This window comes from Toxotes jaculatrix, chromosome 14 (genome assembly GCF_017976425.1).
Source record: "Toxotes jaculatrix isolate fToxJac2 chromosome 14, fToxJac2.pri, whole genome shotgun sequence".
Taxonomy (NCBI): Eukaryota; Metazoa; Chordata; class Actinopteri; family Toxotidae; genus Toxotes; species Toxotes jaculatrix.
In genome coordinates this window covers 18,734,623-18,760,215 of record NC_054407.1, presented here as the reverse complement: position 1 = coordinate 18,760,215, position 25,593 = coordinate 18,734,623, and the positions used below count along the sequence as shown (strand labels likewise).

At 40.2% G+C, this 25,593-nt stretch overlaps 3 protein-coding genes across 3 annotated transcripts; 1 reads left to right on the top strand and 2 right to left on the bottom strand.

The window, feature by feature from the left end:
• Nucleotides 1-459: 459 nt before the first annotated feature.
• gpr160 (G protein-coupled receptor 160) lies at nt 460-3,164 on the bottom strand. Its single transcript, XM_041055893.1, has 2 exons — nt 2,898-3,164; nt 460-1,796 (listed from the first exon to the last, which is right to left on the bottom strand). The coding sequence occupies exon 2, from the start codon at nt 1,690-1,692 to the stop codon at nt 796-798; it is 897 nt and encodes a 298-aa protein (XP_040911827.1). The 5' UTR covers nt 1,693-1,796; nt 2,898-3,164; the 3' UTR covers nt 460-795.
• A 625-nt stretch (nt 3,165-3,789) lies between these two features.
• Nucleotides 3,790-14,428, top strand: nadkb (NAD kinase b). Its single transcript, XM_041055891.1, has 12 exons — nt 3,790-4,015; nt 5,177-5,470; nt 5,577-5,660; nt 6,366-6,495; nt 7,343-7,451; nt 8,217-8,302; nt 8,827-8,929; nt 9,036-9,214; nt 11,867-11,966; nt 12,135-12,292; nt 12,640-12,722; nt 12,832-14,428. Exons 2-12 carry the CDS (start codon nt 5,178-5,180, stop codon nt 12,989-12,991), a joined length of 1,485 nt encoding a protein of 494 aa, XP_040911825.1. The 5' UTR covers nt 3,790-4,015; nt 5,177; the 3' UTR covers nt 12,992-14,428.
• Nucleotides 14,429-15,248: 820 nt separating this feature from the next.
• On the bottom strand, nt 15,249-25,147 carry sec62 (SEC62 homolog, preprotein translocation factor). Its single transcript, XM_041055892.1, has 8 exons — nt 25,052-25,147; nt 21,580-21,688; nt 20,789-20,894; nt 20,155-20,368; nt 19,076-19,171; nt 18,920-18,980; nt 18,697-18,816; nt 15,249-17,889 (listed from the first exon to the last, which is right to left on the bottom strand). Exons 1-8 carry the CDS (start codon nt 25,085-25,087, stop codon nt 17,366-17,368), a joined length of 1,266 nt encoding a protein of 421 aa, XP_040911826.1. The 5' UTR covers nt 25,088-25,147; the 3' UTR covers nt 15,249-17,365.
• Between the last annotated feature and the right edge of the window lie 446 nt (nt 25,148-25,593).

The following is a 25,593-nucleotide window of genomic DNA, read 5'->3' as shown; positions in this document are numbered from 1 at the left end:
TAGCAAAGAGGAAGTGTTAATAGCAAATTCGGCGTACTTACCTTTCCAAAATGTAAACAAATATATGCTAAATAAAGCGGCGATCAATTTGTGGCCCTTAATTCACTGAGTCTATGGCAGTATTATATCTCCAGTTTCAGATGATTTGAAGAGTCTCTCGTGATTTTTAAAATACTGCGAAAACAGCAGAAAGTGTTTTAAACGACCTTCTGGGTTTTCAGACATCGCTGGTCAGTTGTTTTTTAGGGGAAACCGACCTGAGAGAGACAAGCTGTTTCCCATGTGCCTTCCTGTTGTGTGTTTTACCAAGAATTACCTAAAGTAATTTATGGTGAGGGTCATTTCTGCTGAATTCCATCATTCAGTCGTGATTATATTGTATGTTTTGTTTGTACTCTGGCCTTGAGTCAAAAATGAATCTGAAACTGAAAAACCTGATGATGGAGACAACTTAATTGATCACCATATTTATTACAATTAACTCTTCAATTAATCCATTCAGTAGCCATTGGTACATTTGACTCAAAACCACAAATGTCAGCCTTATGAAACATCAGGAGATCACCAGAGTCAGAGGGGTTCATTCTGTTAGTATCACAAATTTTGCCCAAAATTTATTTCACTCTTGGCACAAGTGGTGGACTGACGGACCCACACTGCCATCCAAGCAGCCACACTGCTATCATGACTACTGTTCCAGAAGTACAAATTGTTCTCTCACTACAAGACATTCAGGTTTAATCATCTAATTTAATTTCTTCTAACGTGTGCCCTACATTAAATTGCTTCGTGCAGTCATGTTCTGTCCTCTGCAGCCAAGTTAAATTTAAACTTCCACTCACAGAAGCTGTCAGGAGGAACTGCTGCCAAGCCCTGCGCTAACTGCAAGGTTGGACAGACTACACATAAAACCACTGCTATCACAAAGCTGTTGAGGAAGCAGAGCCAGGCAACATTCAGACCCAGGTATGAGGGTATTCCCACGGGTAGCAGGAGGAGCACAGCCAGAAAAATCAGGAGCAGGGCCCAAGTGTTCAGAAATATATGCAGGACTTGGCAAACAACGCTTCTTCTGGAGTGAGTTTTGCTTTGGTCTGTAATTTGGTCCTTCAGCTGAGGATTTTGTATTGATGGTGTGGTGCAAACAGCATGCAATGCTGCACAGCTCAGAGTCAAGGAGAGCAGTGTGACAACCTGCAAGATCTGAGTGGTGTGGAAGACCCAGCACTGGTGTATCTGGTGGTGAGACACATCCTCCAAGACGGGGACGAATTCAGACAGCAGGAAAATGTAGAAAGAGGCGAGGCACCACAGCAGAATCGTTACAAATGAGCGGCCAATCCATTTTGCCTTGGAGGCAGCAGGCTGCAGAAAAATGGTGTAGAAATAGTCGAAACTAGCTATGACCACCACAGGCCACTGCAGAGCACTGTAGACTTGTCCAAGGATTTGAACCACCAAACATATATGGTATCTGGTCAGCTGCAAGTCCAAGAGGAACAAGTGTCCGCCAATGTGGAAGTGAATGGTGGTGAAGATAAGGGTCAGGGCTGTGTCCACGATAGCCAGGGACACACTGAAAACCCCCACAAAGCTTCTCCAGATGTGCTTCCTCTGCAGAAACACCAGAGCCCAGTTGAGCAGACATTTCCCTCCCAGACTGAGCAGGATAGATGGGATGGAGATGTTCATGGTGGGTTTTCTGGAGGAGTTTTTAACCAGAAGGGCACAAACCACTGTGGACCATTATGGAGACCCTGCTGCTGCTGCTGCGGGGAACCAAGTTTTATAGCCACCTAAAAACAAATGAGAAACAAATGAGCCCTGTCTGCTTCAAACTAGTGAGAAAACAGAGATAAAGAAAATAATCTTCTCATGTGAAATGATCAATAGTCTAAACCCTTCTGCCTCAGTGAGTTTCAATGCAATCAGGTTTCCACAGCTGAAACTGTATGAAAATAATTACAAACAAAAACTCACAGTGGAATTGACCTAAAATAAAAACCACTTTTTTTTTCTTCTGCTCAACCTTATTTAAACATTTCTTGTGCCTGCATGGAGACAGTATCCCATAGTAACCAGGCTCTTCTTTTCCTTTAAAAAAAAAAAAAAAAAATCCTTTTTCTAGACAATGCTGGAAACAGAAAAGGTCAAGGCAGCTGAAACAACCAAACTGAACCAAAAGGTGAGCTGAGTATTTGGGAGCGCCTTCGGTCCAGGCAGCTCAAACCTCCACAATGTTTTGGCTCGCCTTAGTTCAATGATTCGCAGGTCAGTGCAGTGATAGTGATACACAGGGAAATAAACAGTTACTATGAACTCATTGTATCCACAGGGGATGTTAAATGCATTTTACAGTGGTGGGGAGTTTGCTTCTACTTGTACAAGATGCGGTCTTGGGGCTGTCAGGACATGTAGTTCATGTCCTTAGTATTTTATTCTTGGTAAACTGAGCTTTGAAGTGCAGTTTGTAATTGAAAAGTTACACTTTTTTTATAGTCCTATTTGGTACCTGCTTCTGGATTAATGCTACAGCCGTTCTGCGCTATACTTCTGCCTCTGCTGCTGCTGAAGTGACAGAGGCAGTTATAGCTTAACAGGAAGTCGACACTCACCAAATATTAACACAAGAACACCAAGTTTCAGATTTCAAACGGTCAAAGTGGAGTCATCACAGAGAGAACTGAGCAAAACATTAAAATGCAAGTATTCTTTAAGCAGAGGTGCATTGCATTTTTCCTATATTTTCCTATACAGTTACTTATAAAGAAGATTAATTAAGAATATGTTTCAGTGCTGCTCAGAAACACCAGAAGATTCATTGACCAAAGACCTTTGCAACACTCAGCAAGTCAAGACAGGCTGTGTTAAGAAAACACATGCAACGACACAGTTACCTTTGGATTTATTATCCATGTGAATGCAGTCATCTGATATTAAATGCAGTGTCTCTATCTGTTTCCCGTTGGAGGTTAACAAATATCCGGGATCCTGCTTCAGTCAACACATACTATAAAAAAGCTTAAAAGGCGTGGTTTGAACGCAGGGAAGCCTGTAAAGTAACACGTGTTAGCTCTGAAACAAGGAAGTTGAGATTTGCTTGATCAGGATTTATTTGATTTCAGCCTGGAGTTTGTTTGCATGAGATAAATCACACAAATGAGCTGCAGTTTCAAGGTATGGCTATGGAAAAAACTAACACAATTTTGTTCAGGTTAGTTTACATTCTTGATATTTAGCTTAAATGCAAATGTATCTTGAAGCCCATCAGAATGCAGCAATTGTAGTTGAAGCATAGACTCAGTTGGCAGTTTATTAGGTGCACACAGCTAAAACGTCAAACCCTGAGCAGCTGGGCTACAGCAGCAGAAGACCACATCAGGTGCCAGTCCAGTCAGCTAAGAGGAAACTGAGACTATGATTCGCTCACCATAATTGGACAATAGAAGATCATTGTTGCTGACCATGTCCATCCCTTTATGACCACTTCTGATGGCTGCTTCCAGCAGCATAACGTCTCAAACTGGTTTCTTGAACATGACAGTGAGTTCACTTTACTGAAATGGCGATGAATGTGCAGCAACTATGTGATGCTATCACACCAAGATGGACCAAAATACACTTTTTGTTTTACACTCTAGGTAAATGTTTTTGTGAACAGGCCTTAGGTAACCAGAGTCTTGGTTAGTATTTCTTCAGCACCTTATTCATAGAGGAAAACTAAAGTGTTGCTCTGCTTTCATGTCTCTCGACCCTGCTGGGCACACCTGATGTAATTCCGTGTCTGGCCACCGGGGTCAAACGTGGCGCTGTGCCTTTATCTGCCCACCAATCCTGCGCAGAGATGCGCTCACGGTGACGTCCCTGAAGCGTCTCAGCGGAAACATCGCCTCACCCGGTCATGTACGGTTTTGTAATAGTTCAGCTTTCAGACTTTGACGGTTGCGTGTGTCTTTAAATACATGTTTGACACCGTCTGGTATTGACACGAGCTTGCTTGAGTCTCTGTGACACAGTAAGGCTTCGTTTCGTTCAGTTTCACAGAGAATTCAGAGCGGTTAGCTGCTTAGCTATTGCTAGGTAACGTTAGCTGTCAACAAACGGTTTTCACAGCTGAGATCTCGACTGACAGATAAACTCACTTTCTGACTTCTGTTTGTCAAATAGCTGCTTGTTATCTCTGAGTAATGTGTTATACAAAGACTGTCATCTGTTTCAAGGTCACTGATAAACATTAGAATGAAGAAACAATCAATTTGACATTAATTTTGTAAGTTTTTAGCCCACTGCTGTAAATGTAAAGCAATATAATACTAACCCTAACCCTGCAATCAATCCTGCTTTTGAGAAGGTTATAACTTAATGGTCTTTTTGGATTTTTTTTGGATTCTGTTCAATTGCATTGTGTTACACTAACCGGTGTTTATATGTTTTTTTATTTCCCACCACATTCAAATCAGTGAGGGTTGGCTAAATAACAGAAACGTGCAATTTAACAGCACCACAAAGTGCATCCTCCAACTTGACCATAAAGTCTAACAATTAACTTTAACTCAGCTTCATTAAAACTGAACATTATAACATAACAGTGACCAGCTGCAATGATTAGTTGATGGACAGAAAGTTAATCAGCCACTATTGAGATAGTTTATCATATTCTGTGAAAATTTTGATTTGAAAGATTCTCTGGTTTTAATCATTTCTGGTTTCTTTAATTCTCTGCGATAGTAAATGGAATATTCTGACAACTTGACTTTAGTGACTAATAAATTAATTATTTTTCTAGGTTGAATATTTAATGTATTAAACACAAAGATGACAAATATACACCCCATCCTAAACCTTTAGCAGTGTTTTAAACTTTCTAACGACGAGCCTGAATCACATTGGTTTATATTTGTTTGAAATAGATAAAGGCCAGTTTTCTTTATTTCTACTTTATTATGTCATTTATCAGCTGCTAATCCTCATATTTGTGATTCTGGAACCAGAGAATATTTGGTATTTAATTGATTATTATGATATATATTAAGTATAATAGTTGGTACTCAATTTTTTGACAATCGACTACTGAAATAATCGACTGACATTTTTTGTTATTCATAAAATCATCCTTTATATTGTTTCTTTTCCTTAAACACTCTTTACTAGATGTTTCTGCGTTGTTTCCTTGCAGAATGGAGAATTCAGAGACCAGTCCATCTTCGGGGCCACCAGCAGCGCCGGACAGAGGTATGGCACGACCCCCAGGCCCCCCTGGTCAGCTGTCAGAGTCAGCCAGGCACTCCAAGCACAGGGAGCACCCATCCAAATCACCAAGGAGACGGCGGGACGGGAAGAGGTCACAGCGACGGGGGGATGGTCATGACCAGCTGCTCTGGGAGATCGAGCGACGGAAGTTGCCAGGCCAACACGAGCACTTGGAGCCCTCCGGGTCAGCGAGCGACACAGCGGAAAGCTCACCTAAGAGGTTTGTACGCAGGTTGCCAGCTGGTCTGTCGTGCCACTGCCACAACTCTGCTGCCTGGGACATGAGGTGATAGTCTCTTGACTCCTCTTTTTTTCCCTCCTCACAGGAGAGCCCACTTTCTACATGGACCATATCCAGCCACTCACTTCGGACCCAAAGCCTGTATTCTTCCCAACCCAACTTCAGTCATGTAAGCATGAGGCATGAGGGTGCTGAATGAGTCGAACTTTGTGTGTACAAACTGATGAGAGTATACTCTGCTTGTTGGGGACATTGACACAGAATAAGCTTGTGTAACTGCTTGAGATAAGATAAAATATGAATGCTGTGATTGGATGTTACATGCAATGGGATGACTCGCTGAACAGACCACAGATGTCAGCTAATCTCAGAGTTTTTCCTTGAACTTGATCTGAAAACACACACACAGACAAAACTATTTGCAAAATGCCTGTCATCCACTACGCGAAGGAGGAGAGATTCAAATGGTAAAGTACAGACAGAAAAAGTTTTGGGTTTTTTTTTTCTATTCTGATGTTTCGAATTTGGACCTCACTCTATACAGATGTTACATGAAAGTGTCATAACAGCTAATTAATGACTTTAAATGTTAGTCCAGTGTACAGTAAGCTTCACTGAATTGAGAAGACACGGTATCATGGTGGCATTTGACTTTATTTGGTCACTGTCAGGATTCAACAAACTAAACCAAAGTCTCGAGACATTGTGGTAATGTAAGTTCTCTCTATATTCTTCATAATGTCTATTTCAAATTTTTGACCTATTCTGTTTTCTGTATCTGTATTTCTGTGTATATAACATGTCTTTTTCAGACAGTGATGGTATATGTGTTTACTTACTTGTGTTTGTGTCCGTATCTCTTTCTGTCTTCCAGGCACATCCAGGACCCGGCCAGCCAGCGGCTCACCTGGAATAAACCCCCGGTCAATGTGCTCGTCATTAGGAAAATCAGAGATGAGAGCTTGGTTGAGCCTTTCAAAGAGCTCTGCAGATTCCTAGTGGAGGTACAGTCTTTGATTTACTATATGGTTGATATCATCAAATTTGTAGTTGTTCTGCATTTTAATTACTATAAACATGATGTTAGCCAACCCAGATTTACAGACATTAAGGTGGTCAGCAGGTCAGCCTAATTGTGGATCTGAGCTGTTATTGTGAAATTTTTAGGGCATTTTCCTGCTCCCGTTGGTTGTTATGGCACAGGAAACTTGTTGATGAAATGTCTGCACTAGGCCATGCAGTGCAGACTTTTCAGTTCAGTCTAATGAAACATCACTTACAGTTTTCCACTTAAAGGCCAAGTCTGATCTAAATCTGATTTCTGACACTATAAATATGAGGTGTTGTCACATACATTTTTACAGCATCAGAAAACATTACAGCTTTAGATTTTGTGGTTTTCCTGTGGTAGTCTTCTGTGTTAATACCTCTCAGTCAATTTGGGAGCAATACCAGGCTGCAATTTTGGTGTTTCATTTTATCAGGGTAACAGTTGGTAAACAGTTCGTACCTTTCATAATACACCTTATTTAGTGTCAAAGAACAGAGTGTACACTCTACACTTTGTGGTAGAATACAGGAAATGGTCCAGACATTTAGGTCAAAGTTACATTCTGGTTGCATGAAGTTATAACAGCCACACGTGGCCCAATGTTTCCGAAACAAGCTGTGGTCTGTGTTACGAGACTCAGAGTTGGCCAGTGAACTCATATATTTACATTCCATAAAGACACTGTCATATTAAACTGCACATGTTTGGCATATGCTCAACTTTATTTTGGAAAGCACTCTTTTGAGAAATGTTTGTGGGTGTTTTGGCTGTTGTCACTAAGGCATGTCTTTGTGTATCAGGAGAAGCAGATGATGGTGTATGTGGAGCGCAGGGTCGCAGATGATGCTACGCTGTCACAGGACGAGGCCTTCGGCTCCATACGCAATCAACTCTGCACCTTCAGGGAGGGTGAGACTCTTGTGTGTCCTACCACCTCTCACACACTAAAGACACAGTAACAGTGACATATCATTTTATAAATCGATATGGTGATTTGTCAGCAAACAACAGCAACACTCTGCTGTACTTAATGATCTTATAGTTTTACCTGTATACTCTTAATTTGCCAAATAACCAGCGAGAAAAACTGTAGGGGGAATGTAGTGTCACGAGAAGTTCAGTAAAGTTCAGTCTCCACAAAAAATGAATTGGAATTAAAGTCTCACAAAAAGGAAATGATTAAGAAAGATACCAGTACAGTCTTGTGCTTGTCTTGAGATAAATGTACTTAATTATTTTTCATTTCTGCAGCCAATGTTCAGCTTAGATGACATTAACACTACAGAAAATATGGTGGTGGTCCTTTGTTGTCTTATATCCATTTCTGTGTAAGAAAACTGTATTTGAAGTTGTTTTCAAATAATAGCTGGAAGGATGGAACAGAAAGATGCTCCTGGAGAGAGAACAAGTTTCTTCTAAAACTGTTTTTCTGTGTCCTGGTAAATGTGATCTTTTTGGATGAATTACTGGGCACATATGGTGGATGGTTTCTAAAAAATCTTCAAAGTTGGCCAAGTCATCATGTGCTCCCATGGAGAGCTTTTAGGACATTTCCTCCCTTTTAGCCTCCTGAAACCGGAAAACTGTGACTATTTTACTGCTACAGTTCGGATTAAGATATATATCTTTTTATTTTGTAAGTGTTGTAATAGCTGTGCTCTCGTCCACCTGCAGGTTATGACGATATCTCCGACTGTATAGACCTGATCATCTGTCTGGGGGGAGATGGGACTCTGCTCTACGCCTCCTCTCTCTTCCAGGTAGTCACACTTTTATTCGCTCATCTCTGTGTCCCAGCTGATCGCAGATTTTTTTGAAAACATTTTATACTAGATAAAATTAATTTAAAGGGAGACCACATTATGTCTCTGTATTTATTCCTTTACCAGTTGAAAGAAAATTGCCTTCTTAAATCAAAACCTTTTCAGCCTTCTTTGGATTTAATACTGTCCAATCTATAAATATGTGATTTTGATGTGGTATAATTATATTTTATCTTTACTTTGTTTTATCCCTTCTCTAGGTTTATGTTCTTGATTTTTCCTTTTTTCTTTTTTAAAAACTAAATTGTATTTCTTACTTTCCTATTCTTAATTTAACAAAAACCCTGGTCTCAGGTGGAGGTATTTCTGTGAAATTTCTGTGAAACCTGCTGAAAATACGGTCTTTCAGTAACAGCAAATATATATGGACAGTGTCATGTACTGTATTTAGTTTGTCCTGACGGGGGTGAGAAGGATGAATCCAGCAGAGCAGGTCAGACTGTGGTTTTTCTTTTCTGTAGGGCAGCGTTCCTCCGGTTATGGCATTTCATCTTGGTTCTCTGGGTTTCCTGACGCCTTTCAAGTTTGAGTCGTACAAGACTGAAGTGGCCAAAGTATTTGAAGGTCGAGTGCGGTTTTAAATCACTTACTGGTCTAATGTTAACTATTGTAGTCATTCGTATGTAAATGTAAATACTAAATCCTTGTATTTCTGCATGTGGGTTTTCAGGCAACGCAGCCATCACTCTGCGCAGTCGTCTGAAGGTGAAGGTAGTGAAGGACATGCTTCAGAGAACAGGCCAGCAGCCGTACAACCGAGAGCCACCGCAGCAGCAACAGGAGCACAATGGACTCCTTCTTCACGGACACACTAACAGTGAGGCCGGCAAGGTCACCCTGCAGCTACAGGTGAGGACGAAGATATCCACGGGGACAAGTTTATTGAAGAGATCAGTGAGCCAGTGAGCTACTGGACTGATTACTTACATCAGATGAGCTTGGCGGTGTCGATGTTTCCATTAAAAAGTCCTTGAGAGTTCACTTCTATGTTGTTGAAGTGTACTAACGGTCATTTGCTGATAATTCGGGTGTTTCTTAAGCTAAAAAATCCACAACGCAGACTAAAGATGCAAATTTCAATCTGTTTCCACTGCAGGAGCAGGTGATAAATTGAGTTGAAAGATCAGTTGAAGTGGAAGCCCTAAAAGAGGTCTAAGATGTAAACTGAAATATTATGTCAGTTAAAGTGTTGAATGAAAGCAATTGTTTAAAGTGTGTATGAACAGTGAAAGTTAGAAGAGCTGGAAAACTTTTTTTTTTTTGGTTGTTCAGAGGTGAAGACCTGAGATCTGAAAGAGTTTGAAGTGTCAGTTGACGTTTAAGCTCTGAAATTAGTTCAAATGTTAGTTGAAGACAAAGAAATGGAAGCAGTCAAAATGTCAGGAGCTGGGGAAGTAGTGACAGTAGCTGAAAATTCATTTAAAAAGCAAAAAATGCTAGTAGTTGAAAAGTTATAACTGTTATGTACTAAAGGAGATGAAGTCCCTCAGCAGATCGTCCACTTCATATCAGACAGTCTACTTTTCTAACTCTGCATGTTTCCTCTACATTCATTCATTGCATCCACTCAGACATCGGCGCCACACAACAGTAAACATAAACAACAGCAATGTGTGAAAACTGCGTCTCGTTCTTTAATTATTTATCGGACTGATTTGCCTGACTGTTCTGCAGAGGCGGTGGAAACACAAACGGGAATGTTAAAGGGAAATTTTAGTTCCCTTTAGTTTAGGTCCTCTGGTTTGGCCAAAGAGGGCTGGTGTCTCTGCATTTTGTCCTCTGTGTTAAATCCCGATTCATCACGTCCTTCAAATGATGATGAAAGATGATGGAGGCTGACTGTGTGTGCGTGAGTGAGTGAGTGTGTGCGCATCTTTTTTTTATTTTCATCCCGGGTGTGTTTGTGTGTGCGTACATGTGTGCAGCTCAGCCAGAGCAAGCATCAGCTGTGTTGCCATGGCGACAGTCATAATAAAGCTGATATGCGAGAGAGAGTCGGATGTTGTGAAGTTCTGTTGAACCAGTTGCCATGGAGACCATGGCGTCAACAGTGCAGTCAATATTTAATGAGTTCTCAGTCTGACACACTCTGTAACTAAACAACATGCCACACTGCTGCAGTCACACACACACACACACACACACACACACACACACACACACACACACACACACACACACACACACACACACAGAGTGCTGTAGTTTGTCATTTTCAGTGCAGCTCTCTCCTCTTTCCTCTCTCCCTGGGTTTTTTTTTGTCTCGATAATCGATCGATAAAAGACAGTGATGTATTGCTGTGGTCTCTGAGCCAGAGTTTGACCTCACATTACATCATGTCTGCTGTGTCCAGCAGGATGTTTGCGTTGTGCTCGGCTGACGTCAGTACATCTGCCAGACATCAGTGCTCAGCGCTGCAGTAGTTTATGTGACTGACTGAAGTGTGGAACACGATCTGTGTGCTGCCTGTCTGCACACCAGCATTTTTCTCTGCTTGTAGTTTCCCTGGTGTAATGTGGGATTTTGTATTGGCCTGTAACTCTGTCTGTCTGCTGCTGGCTGACTTATTGTTTTTATTGAATTGCATCGATTCAGTTTACTCCAATATTTACTGTCTGTGAAAGGAAATTACATATTGACGATTGCCCCTTTTGTACTCCAGAGAATATGGGGATATGCATCAGAGTCTAGTTATTTGCGGTGTTCGGTGGCTGTAGAGTTATGCAGGCTTATTTCACATTACACATTAAAGTCAGTAAACTTATTTTGTCTAATAACCTCCCACCGCACAGGTTTTGTTTTCAATAATGTTTCTTGTTTGTTTGTTTGTTAGCTAGATGTCTCAAAAAGTACTTAAGAGATTTCCTTAAAATTTTGGAGCAAATTTAGGCCACAAACTGATTGATTTTGATGTAGATTGCACCACCATGTGGGTATTTATCAAACACTTTACACTGGCTATAAGCTTTACATTTTTTAAATTTGTTTTTCGGGCTTATACTGATTTCAAGATCAGTATTACACTACTTATTTTTTAGATGACAAGATTGTTCACCATTCTTAACTCTCGTAGCACTCCTTCCATACTTTTCATCCAGCCTTTGTCATATTTGGCACAAAACATATTTTATGAACCCTGAACAAAAGCCATTTGTTTATTTTTTATGTACGTAGTATTAAGGAGTCTAAATGTACATTTATTGCTCACATTATACTGTACATATACAAAAAAACACATCAAGACATTTCTGACATTTGGCCTATAGATGGCACTGCAGTAACATATTTGATTTATGTGGTCATAAATCAGTGAACATGAATTTGATTTTGATTCAACAAAATCTCTTCTCTTAAAATTCAACAGGATTTAGGTTTCCTCCAAAATCAACATAATCATATATCCACCATTTTGATTTTGATCCAGATTAAAAGCTATTGAAACATCACTTTGGAAGACTTTAGTCCATCGTGGTCTTTGTGTGGTCTTGCGTGCTATACAGGTGTTGAATGAGGTGGTGGTGGATCGAGGCCCATCTTCTTACCTGTCCAACGTCGACTTGTACCTCGATGGACGACTCATCACCTCAGTGCAGGGAGACGGTAAAGACAGACACACACTTGTCCCCCACTATTTGATGTCACACTTTTGCCTTTACTTGTTAAAGCACATTTTTTTCTGCTTGTACTTTCTTAAAGAATGGGCTCACAGTATATGAATATATATGTTAAACTGATATGGTAAACTGCCTCCCTGTCTCTGTCCCCCAGGTGTGATTGTGTCCACGCCTACAGGCAGCACAGCATATGCAGCTGCAGCAGGAGCCTCAATGATCCACCCCAATGTACCCGCCATCATGGTCACCCCCATCTGCCCACACTCGCTGTCCTTCAGGCCTATTGTTGTCCCTGCCGGGGTGGAGCTCATGGTAATATCTCACTTTAACAGTCCCTTCACACAAACCAGGCATAAGCTAACAGTTTTTTTTGTTGACTTGTTCACTAATAAAAAATCTAAAAAGGTTAGTTATCAAGCACGTTGTTCATCGGTGCCATACGTGGTTATTCTTCAGAGGTACAATAGCATTCAAGGCCCCACGGTAAACATGGTAACCATGACACTTGCTAAACAATAGCATGTTAGTGTTGCCACTGTGACCATATTAACATTCTGAAGTTTGCATTTAGCTCAAAACACCACTGTGCCAAAGCAGGGCCTCACAGAGACGCGAGCATCGTGGAAACTGACAGTTTGTTCTCTTCTCTCCTAAAACAGATCACTTTGTCTCCAGATGCCAGAAACACTGCCTGGGTGTCGTTTGATGGCAGGAAGAGACAGGAGATCCAGCATGGAGACTGGTAAAGTTCATTCACCGTCATTATCTGTTAGCATATCATTATACAGACGATGATTATACAGATGATCCTCAATTTAGGATTCATTCGCTGTCTGTTTCTCTCCCAACAGCATCAAGATCACCACATCTTGTTACCCGGTGCCGTCTATCTGTTGTCATGACCTGGTGTACGACTGGTTCGAAAGCCTGGCTCAGTGTTTGCACTGGAACGTACGCAAGAGGCAGGCGCGACTGGCAGACGTGTCCGACTCATCAGACACCGAAAACTGAGTCAGCGGGGGCTTTTACCGGCCTGAGTTAAAGACTTTCAGCCGACGCTCTCCACAGCAGCTGAGTGAGTGAGAATGAGGCGATCAAGTTTGTTGTGAGACGACCACAAGGTCACTGTGCAAACATTTTTATGACAGAAACACTGGACTGTGACAGTGAGAGTACTCGTGTCTACAGCCAAAGCAGTGTTACATTAATCCTATGAATATCATGTACAATAAGCATACTGTGCATACAGTATTTCATACGTCAAGTCATCGCCCCCTTACATTCCAGTACATAAACACTGCGGTTTTATCTGTAGCTTACAGGGAGAAAGCATGTTTCTCATTTAGAAATGAAAAAAAACCAGTTACATAAATGACAAATAATTCTGTGATGTGAACGATGAAGATCATCTGAACCTCTTCATGAATATTCTGAGAGCTGTTTTCTTTGGACTGATCTGATGGATTGATCAGTGTTTAAGTTGTGGATGTTACTGGCACGACTTTGAGCGATTATAGGTAGAAATAGACGGTTAACACTAAAATTAAGCAAAAGGACAGTTTCTTCTGAACTTTAATGTAAATTTGTACATACAGGATTCTAGGATGAATTTATTTAATGTCATATTTATGTGATATTTATATATTTTCAAGATGGGAGATTGTAAAGGTTAACTCACTGGAAATTTATTTCTAATACTGAATCAACCAAAGACTACAGTATGTTATTGTTGTCCACTGTGCAATCATATTGTACAGTCTTTTCCATCGTTCTGAATCTACTCTCTTGGTGTCCTGTTGTTAAACACATTTTTTAGTTGTTTTGAAACAACTTTTGGGCCCCATTTTAAATTCTACAAAAAGGTGGTGACACAACACGGAATGAGTCGGAGAATCATAAACCAGTCATCATTTTTTTCACGATTGTTAAACAGTCAGATTGTCAGAGTCTGGAGCAGAGGACAGTAATGTGACAATAAAACGCTAAAAACTTTCCAGCTTTTTTTGTTTAGTCTGGTCTCCGCATGAACCCAAACCTTCTGAGTGATCCCTCCATGCAGTCATTCAGTGGAGGGCTGCAGCCAAAAATTACTATCTTTGATTCATTTGCGGAATATTTTCTTGATTCATTTTTTTTTGGTCTATAAAATGTCAGCAAATATTGATAAATGCCCCTCACTATATTCTACAGTACGAGGTTATATCATTAAATGTCTTGTTGTGTCTGACCAAAAGTCAAAAGCCCAAAAATATTCGCTTAATTATATGGTAAGACAGAGAAAAATAGAAAATCCTAAAATGTGAGAAGCTGGAACGATAAAATTCTTTAGGGAATTTGTTTTAAAAATGACTGAAATGATTAATAAATTATCAAAATAGTTGGTTTCTTCTGATTGACTAGTAGATGAATCAACTAACAAATTCTCACTTGACAATATAAAAATAAAAAAGCCAGAATAAAATCTGCATGAGTGGGCCAATGTGTTTTTTTTTTCCAGTAACTATGGAGTTCTAAAATTGAACTGAAAAAATGTCTCATATGAAACTTTAAAATCTGAATCTTCAGTCACAAACGTTAAGATTCTTTCAGGACCTGTGGACATCCTGGTTTCTAACTACAGACGAGTTGACTGACTGGGACAGACGGCAGGACAGGAAAGGTACAGTGTTGCACTGAGGGGGAAACTGGTTGTGGTGTTTTTATCGTAGAGAAAATATCACAATACTCATGTGCTTTCTATATTTTTATTGCAATGATAAGATACAGATATATTTCCAGACATCCAGTTTTTATTAAATTATAATCCAATATTGCATGAGACAGTCTTCAGAATGGCATTGATCCAGATGTGGACAATTAGGTGATCAAAAGACACATTTTTTTGACCAGAGATAAAACATTGATGTTTTACAATTTCACTTTTATTTCCCCCAAAAATGTGCGATGAGAAGCAGCAGCATAGAGAGTAATAATACTACAATATACAACAGACCGATACTGTGCAACAGTCAAGAGCAATTGGGAGAATTATTTATTTTCTCTCTTTTGTGAAATGGTTTTGCCAATGTTGAGCGACTGGCAACTCAGAGGACACAGAGATGCACTTTGCCCATTTGGAGAAGGGGAAAAAAAAAAGACGATAGTAAAGATAATAGAAAACAAACGAGCAACAACATGGTGTGCGAGTTGGAAAGTGAAAGAGCTACAAACCTCAGTGGGATTACAGGAGACAGGAGAACAAACTACTAAATACAGTCGAGGTGAGTTCATTTTCAGGCAGAACAAAAGGACAACTGTACAGAAAGTGTCTGGAATATATTAAAATATTGTTTTTGCCACGTCAGATCATGTGGGAAATGGCAGGTCGCTCTCTGTGTTACACAAGCCTCTGGTTTTATAACCTCGGGTTAATGACTGACCATTGTTAGTGAGAGAAATACAGATGTGGCAGCGCACAACAAACCAGCCAGATCGCACATTCAATGTTACTGTGGCAAGTGTAAAAAAAAAACAAAATAAACAGAGACGCCGATATCTAATAAATTCCCATGGTTTTCTAATTCCAGATGTTACCTTTAAATAACGAGTACACTCATGATGATCATACAAAAACAAAAAATGAGCATTATAAACACTTAAGAGGTATAATTATTATTCCCGATACAAAATAAAAGGAGGGAAAAAAGCTGATTTATAGTTTCTTAGACTAAGTATAGTATGTATATATTTGATATCTCAATAGAATCCATATATAAATGATACATTTCTATTTTTTTTATACTTAAATATAATCCTCACTATGACTAAAAGGAGCATCTAAGACATTTTCTAGCCAGAAGATAATGTGAAGGAACAGTTTGGACCACGGCCGCCTGGCACTGGACTCTGACTGGGAACGAAACTGTTGAGCTCGTACCAGTCGGTGGAGCTGGATTCACGAAGAACGCCCACTATTATCACGCATGATGGCTTGTGCAAGACTAGACAGGATTAGTTTGGATATGAGTCTAGTGCGAACGTCTTTAAATGGTTTCATTGAGACCAAAAATCTTTGTTTAGCTACACACTAACAACCTTGGGCTGTGCTTTTTTTTGTCCTCTTTATTTTGTCAAAGGTGTGAAAGGTTTGAGGAGTTTGACACCGCAGTTACAAAACGCACCAATTTAGCAAAGTGTACCACTTGCTCTCCCACTCACATATTAAATCAGCATGCATAACATCATGATGAGTTGTGTTTGGCACTAGTTTCTGTTTGCAAATAAATCAGTCAACGTTGTATATTATTCTAGCTTTAGTTGTACAACAAATGCTGCAATCTTTTTTTAAAAAAGAAAATTAAGTGCGCCAGCTGTGTCCCAGTTGCTCACATTTACTCTTAAAGATGAGTCCCACGTTATTAACCATAAACTAGAAGTATTTCAGACTGAGAGGATTGCACTATTATTATCAGCCATTTATTTAAAACAAAAAAAAAACAAAAATAAAGTTTCTTAATGATACTGGCAAGTACCTCAAAGAGCCCCACTACTCTGCTCTCCAAATACTCTATCCAGCCACAATATGGTCAATTTTCTTTTCTTTGTAGTAAACTACAGGATTTGGTCCATCCGGCTTAGATTCAAAGCAGACACACTGGTCAGTTTGCTTTAAGTGCTGCCTGAGAAAGCTATCAGACTCGCTGGCGTTCAACAGGATGTAAAGCGTGCTCCTGCAATACTATGATCACCAAAAAAAAAAACAAAAGAAAAGGGGCTGTCTGGCTATCTCCAGAGCTACCGTGATTGTGCCGACGACATGGAGCTGAAAGACGACAATGAAAGCAAAACAAAAAAAAAAACGGGCAGATAAACTAGCATGTCTTCTGTTACTGGTCAGTTTCACGTGACAGCGCTTCGATCTGGATTTGACCTTGCTTACAAAACATCCAAATGAAACCAAAGATAGGACATAAATAAAACACTCTGAGTTGAAATGACACAAAGTAAAAAGCAACTTCATGACATGAGAAACCAAGAAAGAAGAGGAAAAAAAAAATAGCTGTTGTTGGTCTGATGGGTTTCTGTTGACAACTTCCTCAGGCAAACATGTCCGGTGGCAGTTTTCATATTAACATAAATAACATTTGGGTGGGAGGAATCAGATCCACCATAAGGCTTCTTTTTTTTTCACATTGTCATAGCCGTTAACTTTTCAGTGTTGCGTCTATCCTGGTTCTGGTCTATCGGTATTCTTAAGTGGAAGATCTCAACAAGAAGAGATGGAGGCTCTCCGTGGCCTCAGAGAGACCGGACTATCAGGTCCTGGATCACAGGAAGGAGGAAGGGAAGGACAGAGAGAGAAAAGTAAAGAGTGATGGGACTGTAAGAAGTTTATGTTTCAGAAGTCTAGGGTTTAGTCTCACTCCCACCCTCTTCTTTCCTTTCTTGTGTCTCCTCGTCTTCCTCCTCCTCCTCGTCCTCCTCCGTGTGCTGCTCCAGCTCTTCTCTGGTTATCATCTCAAAGTCGTTTCCATTGCTGTGCTGTGAGCCTTCGTCCTCACGCCGGTCGCTGTCTGTGTCTGAGTGGCGGTCCGCCCCGGTTCCTTCCTCCTCTGCTTCTTTACTTTCATCTTGCCCCGCCTCTTTGCTCTCCTCCTCTTCCTCTTCCTCTTCATCATAGCCGTCCTTCTTTTCGCTGTCTGACTTCTCGTCGCTGTCCGATTTCTGAGCCTTGGTGGAGGCGGCGCTGTCCTTCTCGTCGGCCTTGTCTGAGCCCTTCTTGTTGTTGGCTCGTGGTCCTTTGTACTCGTGAGTGTAGAGCGGCCTGAACGAGTCGATGAAACCGACGTCTGCCGTCAGGTTGGGGAGGAACCAGAAGTGATGGCGCCCACCGGTCACCAGCCAGATGATCAGGAAGAGGATGCAGCGGGCTGAGGAGAGAGGGAACGATCGGTGAGATTCAATTTTAAACTACAGCAATTTAAATTTGTCAGTCAGATGTCTCTCTTTACCTTCAGTGGAATTCAACTGTAAATCAAAACCTCTGTGTCTGTGATTGATTAGTATTAGGATACTTACAAGCTGTAGTGCAGCTAATGGAATGGATGGTTGTGTAAATGTGGATCTTTCATAGTTTTTTCCTGCTGACGTCTGTTCACTGTGTGAGTCACTTCAAAGCTAAATACTGACTGTGCCAACCAAATGACTTGTATTTCTATTCACTTTTATTTTATTTTAAATGTCTAATTTTACTGCCCAGTTTTAGTTGTAATTATTATTATTGCTAGTGGTTCCCAATCGGGGGGCCGGGGGCCCCACAGCATGCTACAAGATAAATCTGAGGCATTACAAGATAGTAAGAGAACAGAAAAAAAATCTTTTAGCTACAATTTCAGCATGATTTAAGTTCTTTATGTCTTTAGAAATTATTCCATTAAATTATACAATGATATATAAAAGGATAAATAAGTAAAATTAGGGGTTGCAAGAAAAAAAAACCTGGGAACCACTGCTCTAGACAGTGAGTAAATAAACCTATTGTTTGCTGAATCTTACTCACATTTGCTCACCTCGTAAAATAAGGATTAGAATAGTTGCTATGCAGAAAACTGAAAACTAGAAAAAAAAATAAAACTGTCGATTGGTTTAGGCAAATGGCAGTAGAGGTCTTGCAGTAGTCTTAGAGAATTTTAAGGGGCCCAGTATACAACGATTTTACTTTGTACATATGTACTTACCAACAGCTAGAAGTAATATACTGGCCACGAAGCAGCCTGCTGCTACACTTAGATAGTAAACTCCTACACGCATTTCTGCTGGCCACAGTGGGAACAGCGTCGCCGCGATCACTGCAATTACTGAAACACAGAACACACACAGACAGAGGGGTGTGAGTAAAACCAGCTGCAGTCAGAAACACAAATTCAGAGGAACGTTTAGGATTTCCACCCAGTGACTCACCCAGGATCAGTCCCATGGCAAATGTCTTGAAATGGACAGGATCGTAAATCCACACGTAAACCTGAAGTAAAGAGATGCGTTTTGTGTTTTCATTGACACAGAGGTTTTGATAATTCATGGTCTTCCTCTACATTTCTTTATCCTCTGTGCACTCACCTCATTTCCATCCAGGAACAGCTGATCCTCATGAGGCTCCAGTTTAAACTTCTTCTTCACTTCTTTCTTCTTCTTGGGTGTTCCAGGACTGTCATCCTGTTAATTCAAATGAGCACGTTATAAATATGAATTCTAGTCCAATGTTTCAGGTGATGGTGAGACAGTGAAATATGATCCAGGAAGTCTAGTTTGGGTAACAGATTAATGTGTTTAAAGGTTTGAAGGCATCAAGTGTGAAAAACTGAAAACACTGGCTTGGTATTTCAGTGTGTACAGGACAAACAGAGATGTTCCCAAATGGCAACCCAAGGCAGCCCAGCGAGGGTCAGGGTTTGGAAGGAAGCAAAGTTAAGAAGACATAAATAACTTTGTCGTCTTTAACCTTTTCTGTATTCACATGATTAACATTGATATAGCTAATGCTTGCTGTAGAGTTTTACAGTAAGTGTAGCAGTTAGAAGAAAGTCTGTTTTAAAAGCAGCATTTCAAATGTTGGGCCAGAAGCTGATCACACAATCAAAAACTGCAAACAGCCATCTGGCACAGAAATCGAACCTGTTAAATTTCCCACTCAGTGTTAATTTCTCTTTTCACTGACCCACAGAAAAAGATCTGTCACCCTCTGTACTTTAAACCTGTACAGCAAAGTCAACATCCACCCATTTACTGTCAGGTTAGGAGGCCGATCAGATGGGCTGTGTCAAGGCAACGGTGACCAGCCATAAAGCAAACATACAAAAGTGAGATCAGTCTGGGGAAAGTCTGTGCACCGTGCAGCACCGATACCCCTGCGTCAAATGGATCCCACTGTCGAAGCAGTAAAAATGATCCATCAAACGTCACTGGTGTTTGATGGTAAAGCTAAAACATTTTCAAGCAAACTGGTATGCTGTGATCATCCACTAAATTTGAACCAACTGTATTTGTCGCATTTCTTATTTTGCCATATAACTGATTTCTAAGATTTGTTTGTCAAGCCTGAACATAAAAGTTTCCAGCAGTTGTAAAACTATCTCGTTAGGAAAGATAAAGTCAGTGGTTTGTCTTTTAACAGAAGGTAAGAGGGCTGGATCACGTACGCTCTTCTCTTTTTTGGTTTCAGCAGCCTCAGACTCTTTCTTCTTCTCTTTCTCCTTCTCTTTCTCCTTCTCTTTCTCCTTCTTCCCTTTTTTCTCCTCCTCTTTGCTGCTGTCGCCCTTGGCCTTCTCTTTCTCCTTCTCTTTCTTGGCGTCTTTCTCAGGTTTTTTCTTCATCACTTTGAGAGCCCGGTGGAAGAACTGTTTCTTTAGAAGTCTACAGAGGAAGGGACAGAACATCTGATTATTACAGGCTAAAAACGTATTTATTTTAGAGCAGTGCTGTTCAAAGGGATTTCATTTTTTGATAATCGTTTGATAGTTTTAGTTAAGTTACTGTTTCAAGCAAAGCAAAATTATGGGTTCCAGCTTCTCACATGTGAATATTTGCTGGTTTCCTCATCTTCTGAAGGTATCACCTTGCATTTTGGGAAATTGTGATGGACAGTTTTTACTATTTTCTGGATTTTATACCAAACAATCGAGAAATCAAGAAAATAGTAAGTAAATCAATCGATAATGATAATGACCATTAATTGAAAAGTACATGCCTGAAACCATACTGCAAGTGTAACAAAGGCTTAAACAAATTATTATTCATTAATGTCAGAAGCATAGCAGTGTGTGTACAGCCAACCTGTTGCAGTACTCCAACACAGACTCCCTGGTGGTGAACAGCGCCTCCTCTCCCTTCTTAGCCTTGGCCCACTTGGAGTCCAGCAGACAATCCACTGCCTTCGAGGCTAAATGTAAAGACATTAAATATGGACATTTAAAAAAAGAAAAAAAAAAAGGTCATACTAGGCCTGAAAATATCATGTGGTGATTATCTTCTAAATGTTAGTAGCATTTCAACAGTGGCTGAACATACGACCCTTTTCACATTGTCTTTTATTTCATTGTTATTATAAAAACATAGATTCTAGCAGCTTTAAGAATGTCTACTCGTCCCTTTATTTGACAACAGGGGTAACAAATGAAACTAGAGTAGTGGTTACAGGCTGCAGACAGCTGTAGAAACAGAGCAGCCCTCAGCTAAGGTAAGCACTGCAGAGGTCATGTGATGATGATGATGATGATGACCGGAGTAACTGGCCTCAGCAGTCACACCTTATTCCACCCACAACCCCAGAGCAAACAGTATTTCCCAAAACTGACTGATGGGATTCTTACGTACCACGGAAAGGGGAGGAAACTGCAGCGGAAACATTTGTTTAAGAATTTGACAACTCTTGCAACGTGGTATGGACTTTGACCAAAAAAAATATGAACGTAACACGCGGCACAGCGTCATTTACTGTGACAAAGTTAAATGCAACTGACTCTGTTGAGTAAAGACATCAGTCTGTGTGTTTGCCAACAGCCTCTGCTGAGGCTGTGTGTTGCCATCTTTGCCTGTTGTCTCACAGTTCACAAACAAGCACTAACCAATGAAGTAATCGACTCGGTGGCCCATCATGTTTGTGGACTTGGTGGGGCAGTTGAATCGGAGGTACTTGGCCACCGCCTTCTCCTCCTTGGTGGGCTCGCTCACCTCCTGCAGGGCCAGAAAAACACACACCGATTAACACACAGATATACAAACACACACATACAGAAACAAAAGCACGGCTGTAATTAGTCCTCCCATCAGGTAAAATGATGCTGCCTTCTCATTCTGGAACTGAACTGAATCTTACAGCTACACCTAGAGTGGAATACAGAGTTGAAACTCTGAAATTAGTTGATTAATCGATTAGTCAACTGAAAGAAAAAGAGCCAGTAGTTATTTTGATAATCGATCTGAAGTGACAACTTGGGCTCTGTGAAACTGTATACTCAAAAAACAACTGAAAGTTGAACCTGAAACTTTAGAGGGGCTGTGTATAAAACAGAGAACTTGAGTTTTTGTAACATTTGGAAGTTTATAACAAGAGAAAGAAACATATTTATTTATTAAGTGAGAATACCTGTAAAAGTAAGTGATCTAGGTTGGGCAGGTACACACATACAGTTAGATATGTCGATTTTTGTTTCTGACAGACTAATTTTCGAGCGGCCACCTCCTCCTTTCTAACAACATCTGCACTGTCTGTTATTCTCCCAGCAGCACTGAGCCACATGCCAACACTGAGGGGAACGAGAGCATCAGCAGAATGAGATGCAGAGCTGCTATATCCAGTCCAGCTGGCTCCGTCCCGCAACACATGGAAGACGAGGCCATCAAACAAGCCTTTGTTTAAAGGAGCAGGTATCAGTCACACAGCTCAGTTACACGAGACCCCTACACGGAAAGCCCTCGTCACCATCTGTATGATCTACCTGGCTTGATTGCATGGGATTAGCTGGTCTCTTCTAACCGTATTCCCACAAAGCTAGCAGCTCTCAGGTCTTGGTCACAGTATGCTGAAGACTGACTGCTAACGCTCCACACCAAAACCAGAGTTCTGGTCTTTTAAAATCTATTTCCAAGTTACAGTTTTTGCTAGAGATGTAGGCCATTTCGACCGCTGGATGCTGTGAAGTAAGATGATAAATGGAATATAAAAAATCAAGAGTAAATTATGTTAAAAGGGGGAGGTAACTGTTGAGTAATGTAGATTGGTGGTGATCTTGGGAATCTTCTTTAGTTGTGGTCTACTCATAAAGGAGATAACAGTATGTGTTGTTATGCAACTGAACTTGAACACTGAGACCTACACTTGGTTGCGTGGTATATCAGAAACACCTAAAACTAATGTAATCTAGTCAGCCATTTATTGGTTTAATTTTAGTGTACAAACATCTTAAAACTGTTTCAAAATCTGAACATTATAATCTTTCATGGAGGTATTTCTTTTTTGCATGTTTTCCTGTTGAATTAGAGCACTTGTTATCTACATGTATCAAATAGCTGGCAGCCAAGTATACATCCACATAATAACTGTGGATTCAAACCCATTTCAATTCTTGAATGTTTTGATGTAAAGCACAATTGAACAGCATTTGAAAAATAAAGAGGAATTGTGTCAAAACAGGAGATAACTGTTGTGTAATGCAGGGTGATGATGTTGATAATGAACAAGCCTCTTTTAGTTGCAGTACGCTCATAAATGAGATAACGGTAGGTGTGTAATGCAGCTGAACTCGACCAGCAGGAGAGGTATATTATAATGTCGACCCGATACTCTGCCCACAATAGGAAAATTTAACATATTCAATTTTCTATAACTGAAACACACGGAGGGAACAGTGACAGCAGACTATGAAGTCTACTATCACTGAAATGGGATGACACAATATTAGAGACACTATTTACAGTACAGAATTTATATATAATATAACACAGTACAGTTTAACAGAATCACAAACTACAGGCTATGAAATTGCCTCTCTGAAAAAACTGAAAACTATAATCATCATGGAGGCAGGATTTACTGCAGAACTAACCTTGCGCCGTTGGGCATAAGTGAAGCTACAATTCAGAAACTGTGCTGGCTCTAGAGAATTACACTTAAGAAGCCTCTAAAGTGAGAGTAAGCGTGTACCAAGACACGTTTATCAAGGGACTTACTTCTACTTACAGCAGAGCGTAAGCCTAACTTTTAAGGGATCACATGATTGATGACATGTATGCTCAGAGCTAGAGTAACTGATCATATAGACTGACCCCATATCTGCCATATTTTATATTCTTTTTAAAAATCCAGATTTGGCAAGTCACTATACTATACTTTGGCAAAAGTATAGTGGCCTTTGATCTAGGCTTGGTATATGGTCTGGATCGGGAAAAGGCAGTGAAATTCTGACAAACAGACTAAAGGTTTCACAAATCTAAAACTGTGTTATAAACAGTCTTTTGCTTCTCTGGGTTAATCTAGTTCAGATTTGACTAATGTAGTGGTTTCTGATCTGCACCTGGTCTGACATGGTCTAGTGGGGGAAAAGCAGTGAAACTGCCCCTTTTTGTGTTTTCACAAATAGAACAAAGGTTTCACAAAATCTAAAACTGTGTTATAAACAGTCTTTTACTTTTTAAGTAAAATCTCATCTACCGATACTGTCTGAATGATTTTTTTTTTCCTTTCATAAATTAAAGAAAGGTTTTACTGATCTGTGAGTGGGCTTTAACACCACTGCACAACAATATGTGCATTCACTTTTAATATTTTTTAAAGGGTCGTTTAAGTTTCCCATGACTGAATGCTGAATGAGAAGGTAATCAGCGTCGTCTGATCATGTCTTCTTCAACTGTACTTTCCAGGTGACTTACTGTGAACTTTTGACCACCAGTGTCTGGCTATGATGGTACAAACAGATCAGAAAATGTGTATTGTTTTTACTCTACATGTATACGAGTGATGTTCAAGTTGAATGAACTTGTAACCACTCTATAAACTGTTGCCTTAACTGAAATCAGTCATGTGGTCGTTACACTTCCTTGCTGCTCCGTGCAAGTTAAGTTACATTGTGATGCATTGTGTTGGCTCATTATATCTCATTCTATATATTTACATAATTAAAATTCGCACACATTCGCCCCACGTTATGTAAACACGTCTGGTTAAAGCTGACGCAGCTTAGCCAGGAAACCTTTATAGCCAGTTCAGTCACAATGAAAACTGTTGTCTCTCGGCAGTTCATTATCGTATAATAACGTTGTTATACTGGGTAAATCAGCCTGTGAAAGCCACTAGTACTGAAGGCAGTAACTAGCTCGGAAATGTCTCTTCCAAACAGAAATACTATTTGTTTTCGCTAGCCAGCTAATGCTAGCTACATTTAGCCATCATTTGGCTTCCTCTGCCGCCTGTTAACGGCGTCCCACGGGGATGCTGCCGTTATCGATCGTCCCGCAACAGGTCGTAGATCTGCGCCTGGTTTTTATTTGTTGCCCTTCACTTGGCATGGACAGTAATTTTTATGAATTGAGTGATGTTACCTGGATCCGTTTCTTGTGTCTCCTGCGTTCCGCCATGATCCTCCAACTCAGCTCCTCCGACGTGCGTGAGGCGGCGCACGCGCATTGACTGTCTAGTCTCGCGAGACTACCCGATTAGTTGGAGGAAAAAGGTAATTTCGTTCATAAGTTGAAAGCATAGGTTAAACGTTAAACGGATAATGTTATTGTTTTTTGTATTAGTCTTTTCTGTGTTCCTGTGTTTATTCTTTGTGTGTTCCATTTAATCCTTGAAATTTAATGGACTGTATTTGGACCTATCATCATGATCAGCCTCTGGGTGAGTTTTGGAGTTCTTTTTGCATTGTTGTTAAATCTTAACGGCCTGTTTTAGGACTGTTTCTTGAGTATGTTCTGTATTTCCTGTTTAGTGTGAAATCCTGTTTAATAGATACCAGTTCCAGGTTTGTTCAGTAATTCCTGGTTTATATTGAAAACATGTTTCTCTTGCTTTGGTTCTTGAATGTTTTGATCGGTATTTGTTGTTTTGTTGGAGCCCTGGTCATTGTTATCTGTCTTTGTCT

Bases quoted from the DNA above. Each gene is read 5' to 3' on its own strand.
- gpr160 (XM_041055893.1), bottom strand. From the start codon at position 1,692: ATGAACATCTCCATCCCATCTATCCTGCTCAGTCTGGGAGGGAAATGT.
- nadkb (XM_041055891.1), top strand. From the start codon at position 5,178: ATGGAGAATTCAGAGACCAGTCCATCTTCGGGGCCACCAGCAGCGCCG. The intron at 7,452-8,216 runs GTGAGACTCTTG...GTCCACCTGCAG, and splicing joins ACTCTGCACCTTCAGGGAGG to GTTATGACGATATCTCCGAC. The intron at 8,303-8,826 runs GTAGTCACACTT...TCTTTTCTGTAG, and splicing joins ACGCCTCCTCTCTCTTCCAG to GGCAGCGTTCCTCCGGTTAT.
- sec62 (XM_041055892.1), bottom strand. From the start codon at position 25,087: ATGGCGGAACGCAGGAGACACAAGAAACGGATCCAG. The intron at 20,895-21,579 runs GTTAGTGCTTGT...CTTTACATTTAG, and splicing joins CCGAGTCGATTACTTCATTG to CCTCGAAGGCAGTGGATTGT. The intron at 17,890-18,696 runs GTAAGTACATAT...CTCTCTCCTCAG, and splicing joins TATATTACTTCTAGCTGTTG to CCCGCTGCATCCTCTTCCTG.